The 11,853-nt window shown below is 34.4% G+C and overlaps 1 protein-coding gene across 1 annotated transcript; it reads right to left on the bottom strand.

The window, feature by feature from the left end:
- Positions 1–1,428: 1,428 nt before the first annotated feature.
- tp53i13 (tumor protein p53 inducible protein 13) lies at positions 1,429–7,884 on the bottom strand. Its single transcript, XM_079391721.1, has 9 exons — positions 7,350–7,884; positions 6,909–6,980; positions 6,773–6,808; positions 6,530–6,588; positions 5,740–5,818; positions 5,529–5,657; positions 4,644–4,850; positions 3,865–4,531; positions 1,429–3,773 (listed from the first exon to the last, which is right to left on the bottom strand). Exons 1-9 carry the CDS (start codon positions 7,443–7,445, stop codon positions 3,658–3,660), a joined length of 1,461 nt encoding a protein of 486 aa, XP_079247847.1. The 5' UTR covers positions 7,446–7,884; the 3' UTR covers positions 1,429–3,657.
- Between the last annotated feature and the right edge of the window lie 3,969 nt (positions 7,885–11,853).

The following is an 11,853-nucleotide window of genomic DNA, read 5'->3' as shown; positions in this document are numbered from 1 at the left end:
TTTGCTAGACAAAATGTGGGTTTCAAATTACATTAGAATGAATAGATAACATTTATGTTGTCTCTCACTTAAAAGCATGAAAATATGTATGAAAACTACTGATTCATGGTTATATATGAAGATTTGAACATTTTGTGGTTGCATTAAAAAACAGTGCTTTGTTTGCATACTGTTGTGTAAGGCCACTAAATTTGATTTCAGACAGTATTCAGTGGAAAATGTGACCTAGAAAAAAATTAAGTAAATAAACACATATTAAACACACCACATTAGCAGATTGGTGATGAGAGCAGAATCAAGGTTATTAATACAAAATGTGTAGTGTATAACCCAAACAGGATTTCATTAATATCTTTATTTTCTTCTCCACTATTTTAGTATGGATCTGACCAATACAATTAGTATGCTACACATGAAAAAGCATTTGCTCAACTTCCAGCGCAGTTACATTATTTAAACTATTCACAGAGTGCCAGGGAGACTGGAGAGCTCTCTACTGCCATCTCCTTGTGTCAAGTCATGTGACACATAAACCACAGTCTTCCTCACCAACAGACGGGGGCTTTATCACTTTCTGAAATAACTAAACTCAAAAAACAAATATTCTACTGTATCGGATTATTCCATAAACTGGACCAAATCAACAATTTTACCACTGAATATGAATCCACTTGATACTAGTATACAGGACTGATTGGTGTATTCACTATAAATAATATTACATATTTAGGAATTAAGATTTCCCAGAACCTGACTTATTTAACCTTAATTTTATTTCACTGTTAAAAACCATAGAAGATGACTTAGATGGGTGAACATACCACTTTCTATTATAGGTAGAATTGCAACAGTTAAAATGTGTAAATTACCAAAAACCCTATTCACCATGACTCCTGTATAGCCAACTAAGAAATGGTTCACTTCATTAAATCAAATAATAAGCAAATTCTACTGGAAAAACAAGAATCCCAAGATAAGTTTACAAATTTTTTTTCTACATTATTACTTAGCATCACATCTACAATATCTGTGCAAATGGATGAGATATGACAATATCCAAAACCTATGGCTAGAGTTAGAACAAGCAGAATGTAAATACATAACTACATCTGATCTTCCATCACGCACAAAAAAAAAATCAAACAACAAAAACTCTACGAATTTGATGATTAAGAGAAAGAGAAAGAGATCACACATCTATCACCTGTTTCCTGGTAACACCATTACATTTACTGAATTAATGCAGAAATTTAATTTAGGAAAAGAACATTATTATTACTATCTACAAATCAGGAATTCTATTAAAACCACAATCAAAGATATTGCACAACCTTCTCCAATTTTTAAACATATTAACACAATTAGTAAATGAGACAATTATTAAACAATGGGAGAAAGACCCAGATGAGAAATTCTGGAAAACAGTTTGCAGAAAAAAAATATTTTTAGTATTAATACAAATATCCATTAATTCAGTATAAAATTGTACATAGAATACACTTTACACAACACAAGAGGTTTAAAATGGGCATAGGAATTTCTGATAGATGTACTAACTGTAACTTAAATACACAAGACTCGTACCTTCATGATTTTGGTTATGCCCACCCGTCCTTCAATTCTGGAGAGAGGTCACAAATAAATGAATAGAATTCTTCAAAACTATAATCCCAGTGCTCCCTGTACTATGTCTCCTGGGTGACACCTCTCAAATGAACCCATCTTTTAAATACCTTTACTCATGTCTCTAGCTATCGCCAAGAAGACAATATTACTTAATTAGAAAAATAAATGCCAAATATCAATTATACAATGTTTACATCTGTTAAGGGAACATGTCATTCAAGACAAATAGACATCAGAAACACAAAAGCAGTTATCCAGATTTAATGCAACTTTCAGCCCTCTGCTTTTTTCCTTAAATATTGAATAAATCTAGTTGGTGAGAGGTTGTCCCAACTGAGGTTTATGAGATATATAAATATAAACTGCCTTTACAATAGACGAATAAGCCTGTGCATTATTTAGTATACTGTTCAACAATTACTTAAAGATGAATATAATGTATGTATGTGTATATGTTGGTGTAACTGACTACACGTTTACATTGTAACTATGTGATATCTATATGATAACTGACTATGAGGATGTCCTACTTGTTTTTTTTTCTCAGAACTTAAAAAATTCTAAATTTTATACAATAGTACCATTATTATTGCTATTATGCTTCCATGCCTATATCTACTACTATTATTATTAGGAGTGCTATTAGTATTACTAATATTATTCCACTAGGACTTCACCTTTGTCCCACAATCTTAAAAGAAGGCCATCATCTGTCAGTGCTATCATTGAATGCTTGATCGGTTTCCATCTACATAATGACTATGAAATTAGAGCTGTTCCCGCATTAAAGGTCGGTCATGGCACACTGTAAATTTCATCTTTCGCTAAAATAACACAAGAAAATTTGATTAATAATATTATTAATTACTATTACAATTCATGAAACTACTCATTACTTCTGTCCCTGTTTAAATGATCGCATCCATACATCTATGTGCTTGTTATTTGTTCCTTTGTTTTCTCTTCTCCTGTATGTCACTGTTATCAACTTTTGTGTAGTTCATTACATCACGTTGTTGTTGTTAATCTATGTTTCATTCCGCTCAAAAAAACCCCCCAAAAAACAGTATAAAGTAAGATTCAGTATGTATAATGTTTTCATCCATACTTATCATAAGAGGCTTCTAACTCCAAGGAAATGATGTTCACCCAAAAACAAAAACAAAAAACTCACCCCTATATGACTTTCTTTCCTCCGTAGAACATAAAATAATATATTTTGAGAAATGTCTCTTTGGAATGTAATAGTCACTAAAACATGGTTTCCAACATTCTTCAAAATGTCTTCTTTTGTGTTCCACAGAAGAAAAAGTCATACAGGTTTGGAACAACATGAGTAAATGATCGCTGCATTTCAGAAACCTACCGTCAGAAAAAGTTATATCTAAGCAGGAAACAAATGCTGTAGTGTGACCAAAACATTCAACATTCCTTTATATAAGTCAGCATGAAATGGAAATTCAATCTCATCTATTTTCTAAATGCATGCATGTTAGTGATCTTATAGTGCAGCAGTTCATTCATACATACATTTCATAAAAAAAAATGTTCTAACTAATCCTTCTGGTTCTCTGGTGACATCCCATTCTACCTTCACTTTTGAGTGCAATGCCCATATATCAAAATCTAATGAACAATCGATGGATAGAATAAAGTCCCTACCCAACATTTTTTCTCACATCACAATATGAAAATTTTTATCTGTCACTACTTCCATTTCATTGCAGCTTTAATTTACAAGGATGCTATAACAACAAAAGACAACGCAATGCTCAAGATCCACAAAGTGTAAAAGTTAAAACTAAATGGTAGAAAACTGTCTGTAGAAATAAAATGATTAACCTTTATCACTTAACAGTCCCTATATGAAATACCAGAGATAAAATGTCTTTTTGAAGTATTGTCTTGTATGTGGACAAAAGTTATCCTTAGCTTCATAAAAAGGTCCATATTTACTTCATGAGTGCCACAAGATTGGGCAGATATTCCAACAGAGTTTGTAAGATTTCTAGTGTTCACCAATCCTGTCCATTAGTCAGAGTTCTCCTCATTGCTGGAGTTAGACAGCAGTGGACATTCCCGTCTCCTGTTCTGGTTACTCCTCCTCTTCCTCCGGCCAACCATCCTAAGCCTCCGCCGGATGATGTCTGGAACACAAACAACACCTCTCATAAAGTCTAATCTATGGGAAAGTTTATTAATGGTTTTATGCAGCAAGAACACATAGTGTGTACTTACCTCCCACACTCTCATAGTCTTGCTGTTTGTCGTGCCAGTAGAGACTGGTTGAAGATCTCCAGTGGCGATAGAGGCGTGTATGGAGCACAGACAGGGTAAGGAGCACTAAGAGGAATCCCAAAGCGCCTGCTGCCCACACGGCCTCATCTGTACGTTGTATGGGTATCCTCTCGCCCCTCAGCGGCCCTCCTAAATGAGGAGACTTTGAGTCTGAGACTCCACACTGTTCAAGCTCCCCGCATTCAGATCCAGTCCTCTGAGCCTTTGTGTCAGTCTTAATGCGATGCTTCTTACCTTCTGTTATAGTTTTCTTATGTGATTTTCTGTCTGTTTGGTATTTATGTCTTTCAGTCACATTATTTTGTGGAAATTGCTTCTCAGTTGTTTTTGTCTTGTCTTTAGCACTGTCTCCAGGCTCCTTAGAGTCCTTTGCAGAACTGAGAGATTGTGTAACAGTTAGCCCTGAGAAGGAGGCCATCTCTTTTGTATGATTTTGTGGTAGCGTGTCTGTATGGTTCAGTTTTGCACTCTCATCTGGTTTGACGTCATCTTTCAGTTCCACTTCTTCCAGGGATTGTTTGACGACCATCCTGCTCTTCCTGGTTCTCCCTCTGGTCCTCTGTACCTCAATGAGACTGAGAGTCTTCATGCAGCAGTTTTTAAGGAACTAACAGATGAAAGTGAAATTTGGCATAGAAGGTTGTTATTTGCATTTCTATTGACATAAAATGACTGCATCATCATACGAATCTTGATGGATTTATTGGTAGTTTCTTCACCTTTAATCTCTCCACTTTGGACATCTCTTGACTGGTGTTTTCTGGTTTGTCCATAGGTGCTGGTTTTGTCAAATATAGATTGTACTTTGCTCTTTGACTTGTATTAGCTTGACCAATATCGGAGGAAATGGTAAACAACCAATCACAAACCCCCAGCGTGATGCGAGACATCTCTAGTGAGCGACCCCATGAGACCACCGCTAAAGGCTTTCAGAAAGACAACAGACATGACAAATTAGTCAGAAACGGTGCTTTTTAAATACATACAAATAACTGGCAACATTTCACAGAATGGCTCAATTTGTTGCTGATTGTTAATGCATTAGGTGTTGTAAAACTAATTAATCTATATAAAATAATGTTATTTTTGACATACATTACAATTCAAAGGTTAGGGGTCAGTAATTTTGTTATTTAAATGACAAGTTATGTAAATTACATTTTAAAATATATTCAAACAGAATATTTTTGGTCAAATAAATGCAGTCTTGGTGAGCATAAGAGACTTCTTTTATAAACATCAAAAATACTTTAATAAACCTGAAACTTTTGAACAGTAGTGTATACTAATACAATTTTTAAAAAATAAAATAACAATAGATTATCTAGATTAATAAATTCAGTAAAATGTGTTTGTTAGTAAATGCTACGTAATGCTTTAATGCTAGCTAAGTGAACTGAAATTATTTGGTAAAATGTTACCAAAAAATCTGATACTAAATATAATCTATATTTCTTTGACATCAGTCAGCCAATTAAATCAATCCATGCGACAAGTTCCCTTCTCTTTCCACAACTACTGTGAACAGACAGTCATCCAGTGTTCGATGTAGACACCTGTGTTACATGAGTCGTTGTTGTGAATGGTGACAGCGAATGACTCACTCTGTGTTGGCTGAGCCAGGGGTGAGGTGTGAGGATGTAATGAGACAGACACGAGTGAGCCAACCCCGCCAAACTCCTGTGAGCTTCCGCTGAGACACACGGGTGATACAGAAACACCAGCGCTCCATTCTGTCACAAACAACACGTGCAGAGTTATCTTCAGTAACAGCTTTAGCTATAGAAATACTGTGAATCTGTCATTGCGCTTTACTTTGAGGTTGTGTAGCCAGCGCTGAGGGGGGCAGTAAAGGTACTCTCCACTCTCTGCCTCGACAGGCCGGTAAGGACCACTAAAAAAAATAAGTTATTTTAACAAACACAGCTTTTCAGGAAGTCGTGGCCTAATGGTTAGAGAGTCGGACTCGTAATCCAAAGGTTGCGAGTTCGAGTCTCGGGCCGGCAGGGATTGTAGGGGGGGAGTGAATGTCCAGCGCTCTCTCCACCCTCAATACCACGACTGAGGTGCCCTTGAGCAAGGCACCGAACCCCCAACTGCTCCCCGGGCGCCGCAGCATAAATGGCTGCCCACTGCTCCAGGTGTGTGTTCACGGTGTGTGTGTGTTTACTGCTCTGGGTGTGTGTGCACTTTGGATGGGTTAAATGCAGAGCACAAATTCCGAGTACGGGGCACCATACATGTCCTTTCACTTTCACTATTTAAACTGATAAACTACACATATTTAAACAGGGTTAGAGATTCTTTTGATGTTCTAATCTAATGACATTCGGTTAAATAGACACATGCAGTGCTATCAGTGCAGTCCAGTTTCCGAACGAATGACTCATGTGAGCCGGTTCTTTTTAGAGAATCAAAGTGTAATTTGAATTTCGAACAAATGACTCAATTCAAACACACACACACACATATTGTAAGACTTAAAAGTACTAAAAAAAATGTTAATGGAGCTGTTAATGAACCAGGATAGTTAAGAGGAATCATAACTGGTAGCGGATAAGGAATAACAGATAAGAGATCTGACTGAGTGTGTGTCAATGCTTACTGGTTGGGTATGCGGTCATTATATGTAATGGGTGTGTCCATACAGATGTAATCAGCAGCCTGCACAGAACACAAATCAAAGTTAAAAGATACTTTTATTAATAGTTTTCTTGTTACTGTTCTCTGTTGATGTGATGCACAAACATAACATCCTGCTATCTATAATCCATAGTTTATTTGGTCATTACAGCGTGTTTTAAGATTGAAAAATGTTGTTAGCATGACTCATTTGAAATTCATTTACCTTTATAGTATGTGTCGTGTCAATATCAGGCATATTCTGCAATAAAAAGGAACATCTGTCAGTCATATTTTTATCATCAGTGTGCATTTGGTACTGAGTAGTTTAGTTTTGCACTGTATAATAAAATACATGTTACCGTCTGTGACTGTGGCCAAAGCTTTTGACACAAGAGCTCATCAGGTCCTGGTAGGTCTGTGACCAGATTTGTCTGAAATAATTGTATGTGATATAAGATACGTTATTTATGACATTTAAAAAAAAAAATAACACCATAGTCCCAACAATTACTGTTAATAATGTAGACCTGAGCATGTTATAAATAAATGCAGCCTAATATTTGAGTAAATTTTAATATTAATATTTAATATACAAGTAAATACTGATGATTTCATTTAGTATTTAAATAATAATTACACAAGAATGGGAAAATGTTTCACGCAGTTTTCGATGATATAATTTAGCAGGATTACTGCTTGCCATGTCAGTTATTACTGAGTGTTTATTATGATTATCATTTGATTTAATGTGCATGCTGAGTTGTTTAGAGTGAACTGAACAAAAGTCGAATAACGTTTACCTTGCCATTGTCGCAGTGTGTAAGTCTGGAAGAGCAACAGCGTGTCACACAGAGACAAATCAGTCCAGACAGGATGATCACTTGACGGCAGCTCATGGCTTCATCCGAGTGCAGTCAAATACATTCAATGCGGTAAGGTTTACAAAATCTCTGCCACATAACCACGACTTTATAAATGCTAATGTCTGTGTTCAAACGCGTCTGATGATCCATGCTGAGCTCGAGGGCCCACACCTTCACTGTTGGAAAGTTAGTTTTGTTTACTTAGAGAAACGCGAAACCAATAAGTTATAAAGAAAGGCATCGCGATTCATAATCAAGCAGGACAGGACCGTCGGGTTTGTTTTGAAATTTCTGTTTTGACAAGTTAAAAGTCCTCAGTAAGTTACCCTGAATCGGAATATCGCGAGCTGTAAACACGTCTTCTGTTTATAATGGTCAGTGCAGCCTGAGATCACGTAAACTTCTTACTCATAATAATGTAAGTACTGTAATATTCATGAATATCTACGGTGGCTCGCACGGATCGAAACGCGTTTTCGAATTTTAGGACTCCTTGACGTCATCTGGCCATTTGCTAACTAGGAAGTGTATTATTTATACCTTACAAGATGTAATGTACGGAATAACGAAAGAGTGCTCTGTTTTGCATGACTTGATTAATAATATTATATTATTAGCAAAATTCTTTATACATAAATGTCGATATTTTAAATCTCCTCCCTTGTTTATTGTGTTTAAAAATGATTTAAAATACTTTTTAGATGCCCGTAGTAAAATGAAAAATCCAAAGGCAGTAAAACTGTTTAATTTGTTTGTATTATATAATTTGTTGTAATTATATTTTCTTTTTATTATTAGAATTATTATTGTTATTATTTATTTATTTTTGTTCCTGTTTCTTTTTATCTTATGCTTTTTGGAATATTTTGTAATATGTTTTGTCTGGAATTAATATGGTATTATTGTGTTAAGCCTTCCATACCAGATTCTTTTTTGCATACTAATTAAGGCCATTTTGTTGTACTCAGATTTTGTACTCAAAAAAAAAAAAGAAAAGTATATTATTTATCAAATGATAATTCTATGTGTTTCTTTATTCCACAGTGTATCTTTCAAAAATTGGAGGGTTATCTTTTCTTCTGAGATGTAATTTTCTTCCAGAATAAATTATCCAAATTTCACCAGCAAGTATTATTGGCTTGGAAAATTAGTTTCCATCACAACTTTTCTCCGCATAAAATGCTTTTATGGAACAGTTGTCTTATTACTTCTAGGTATAAATGGTTATTTTTGCACAGGTGGTTTGAAAGGAATATATATTTTGTTATAGATATGTTCTATGAGAGTGGAAACATTCTGTCTTATGAAGACTTTCTGAATGTTTACAATTTTCCCATCCCATTTAAAGAATTTCAACAAGTGGTTAAAGCTATTCCAAATGGGTTGATGCAACTAATAAATAATCACCTCTCTTTTGGAAGCAATGAAAGGATATTTCCTGAATTAAAAGTTGATGGTATTGAAATATTTTCTTCATCTTGTATTAATAAACATATTAGACAAATTTTGCAATCCAAACATAAAATCTCCCCTAGAGGGAAATTATTTTGGAATGCAAAAATCTCTGATATTAATTGGAAAACGACCTGGTCAATTCCTTACAAATTTAGTATTTTGAATAAAGTTAAAGAGGTGCATTTCAAAATACTTCACAAAATTGACCCATGTCTGCATTCATGGACATTGACAACACTTGCAGTTTCTGTAACATGCATGAGGAAGACTTGTGTCATTTGTTTCAGAATTCTGATTCGTCTCTTAGATTTTGGTCTGATGTTAGTGCTTTTCTATTTTTGCAAAGAAATGTTAATTATATGCTATCTTTAAAAGACGTTATTTGTACTTATTCACTCAAAAGTAAAATGTTTGAGTACGTAGTTAACTTTTACATTTTGCAAGGTAAATATTATATTCATAAACAGAAATTTGCAAAACGCACACCAAATTGTAATCTATTTTTATCAGAAATGGATGCTTTTGAAAAGTCTCTAATGCAAATTAATAACAAAAAGAATGACATGTTGTTGGATTTCATGAAGAATTTTTTTTTTTGGTATCGCTCCCCTGCTGCATTCTTTGAATTTGTCCTAAGGAAAAAGGAAGAAAATTTGCACTATTTTTTGTGTTTATTTTATTTATTTACTTTTCTCCTCTGAAACAATGCTCTACGGTTTAAGATTGCTATTATATTTTGTGTATCTAGATTTACATGTTAATTTTGGTAATGTTCAATCATTCTTCAAATAAAAAAAGTATATTATTTATCAGTACAAAATGTTCTTTTGTTGAAAATGTTGTTTTATCATAAATAAATATGGGAAAAACCGAAATGCTAAATTTCCCAGCAAAATGAGAAGAACTTCAAATTCAAATTTAGAATTTAAGTGAAAGCATGTGAATCTAAAATGGCTTAGTAGGTTAATAAGACCCAACAAAACGTTTATTGATTAATTTTTGTTATCGTTCTTTTAATGCAGTGATTTTATCATAGGACTCATTTAGCTTCTTATTCAAAATGGGTCTGTGTGTTTCCTTCTGGACACAATACGGCACAAACATTTTTATCATAATTTCTCATATAGAGCTTAATAATGCATTAATAATAGTGCCTTTAAACAACATAAATACAAAAAAATTCATAAAATTTAGAACAGTTTGTCAATTGTACTTTTTTGGAGTCTTCAAACTCTGTAAAAAGTTTTTTACCAGTGTTATTAAACTGCCTTCTGCTGTGAAATAGAGAATCGAAAAATAAATAGATTAATAATAAAAAAAAATCTTTGAATAAAGAGATAAAGGGGTGATTGCGAATTTTATCTCACAATTGACTTTTTTTATTTTTGCTATTTTGTTGGTTTTGATTGCTTCAATTGTCATCATTTTTAAGTCGCTTTGGATAAAAGCTTCTGCTAAATGACCAATGAAATGCTACACAAAACTGTAGTCAACATATTGTTTTTGAGAGCTACATTAACTTGATGATGACTAGATGGGAAAGCATAATATTAATAATAATAATAGTAAGAATAATTGCTTGGGTTAGGAAAAAATCCTGTTTAACCAGCATCAAAAAGCTTGTAAAAAAAATGCATGGACAGCTGTAAGAAAAATAAAATAAAAATCTAATTGTCAATACAAGAATCAATATTGTAAAGAAAATTTCAATTTGAAATCCGATCTATAACCCCAGCTGACACATAAACAGCTTGAATGCAACGATCCAACTGCTGGAAATCATAATACAAAAAAAAAGTCAAACATAATGTTGTACTAAATTTACTTTTATTACAGCGGATCCTCTGACCAGTGTTCCTCCATCAACACAACAGTAATTACAGAACAGAAAAAATAGTTCATTTATATCTAGACGTTTGTTTTCTCCGATTCGTGAATACTTTAATACAATTTCAAGCCATTTATTTTGTATTTTTTAAACTTTTTGTATAATCTTTTTAGACATTCAATAACATGATACACAATCTATACATTTTGATACAGGTTACATTTGAGTTATAGTGGTGATGCTGAGCCAGAGGACGATGGATGCGTGTGAAACGGCACACTAACACACTACTTTTCAAAAGAAATTCAGTATGCAGTGCGTTAGTATGTCATTTCAACCACAGCAAATGAATACTGATGTTCTTTACAAGAAATGTAGCCCTTCCCCGTAGACCAGCCCCTCTCTATCGCTCCCCGTTTCTTTGTAGTGTTGGCGATAGGAGTGTCCAGGTCCATCAGAACTGAAATAACCATCACTCTTTCATAGCCTGTCAACAGGAGAGGAGACGATGCAGTAGAGACCGGGCTTGGCAGCTGTGGGATGGCACAGTGTTTGACCAGAGGTTAAACCTCCATTATTTAGAAAATAAGTTTGCATTTCAATCAAATATTTCTCATATATCAGTATTACTTACACATCCCCTAAATTCAGTCAGTAGGACAAGTTTCAAACTAGGATCAAATAAAAAATAATGTGTAATCTATATCGGTGGCAGGTATGACACAATTATGAGTAATGCCAACCAAATTCAAACAGCCCTCACCCAAAACGTATAAAAAAACAAACAAAACGGATCATCTGTGGGTTACGAAATATCAAAATGACCTATGGGAGGACTCAAAATAGAAACATTTGCCTCTTTTCTGTGCCTTTTATAGCTCTTATGCTGCACCTTCTGACATTCGCATGAATGGAGGGTTCAGAATAAAGAGGACCCGAAACGTTCCTGTGATCAACAGACAGATTTTCTAGCACAAATGGAAACACAAAGTGTGCAGAGGTGACGTGTAAACACACACTACTCCCTGAAGTTCAACTCTGAGGCCCCGGAGCCCGAGGCTCCTTGTACACAGGCCAGAAACCCCTTTAAAGAGGCGCAAAGTACATAGCTTACAATTCTTAATAGATTTATTTTAAAACCTTTGATGCGGGGGGGCG

The sequence above is a fragment of the Barbus barbus genome (assembly GCF_936440315.1).
Source record: "Barbus barbus genome assembly, chromosome: 34".
Lineage (NCBI taxonomy): Eukaryota > Metazoa > Chordata > Actinopteri > Cypriniformes > Cyprinidae > Barbus > Barbus barbus.
Note: the sequence above shows the minus strand (reverse complement) of the source record. Positions and strands in the feature narration are given on the sequence as shown.

What these genes read in the sequence shown, in the direction of transcription:
- tp53i13 (XM_079391721.1), bottom strand. Translation starts at nt 7,445, where the DNA reads ATGAGCTGCCGTCAAGTGATCATCCTGTCTGGACTGATTTGTCTCTGT. An exon ending in CACACTGCGACAATGGCAAG is followed by an intron (nt 6,981 to 7,349) that starts GTAAACGTTATT and finishes CAATTATTTCAG; the next exon opens with ACAAATCTGGTCACAGACCT. An exon ending in ACACGACACATACTATAAAG is followed by an intron (nt 6,589 to 6,772) that starts GTAAATGAATTT and finishes TGTTCTGTGCAG; the next exon opens with GCTGCTGATTACATCTGTAT.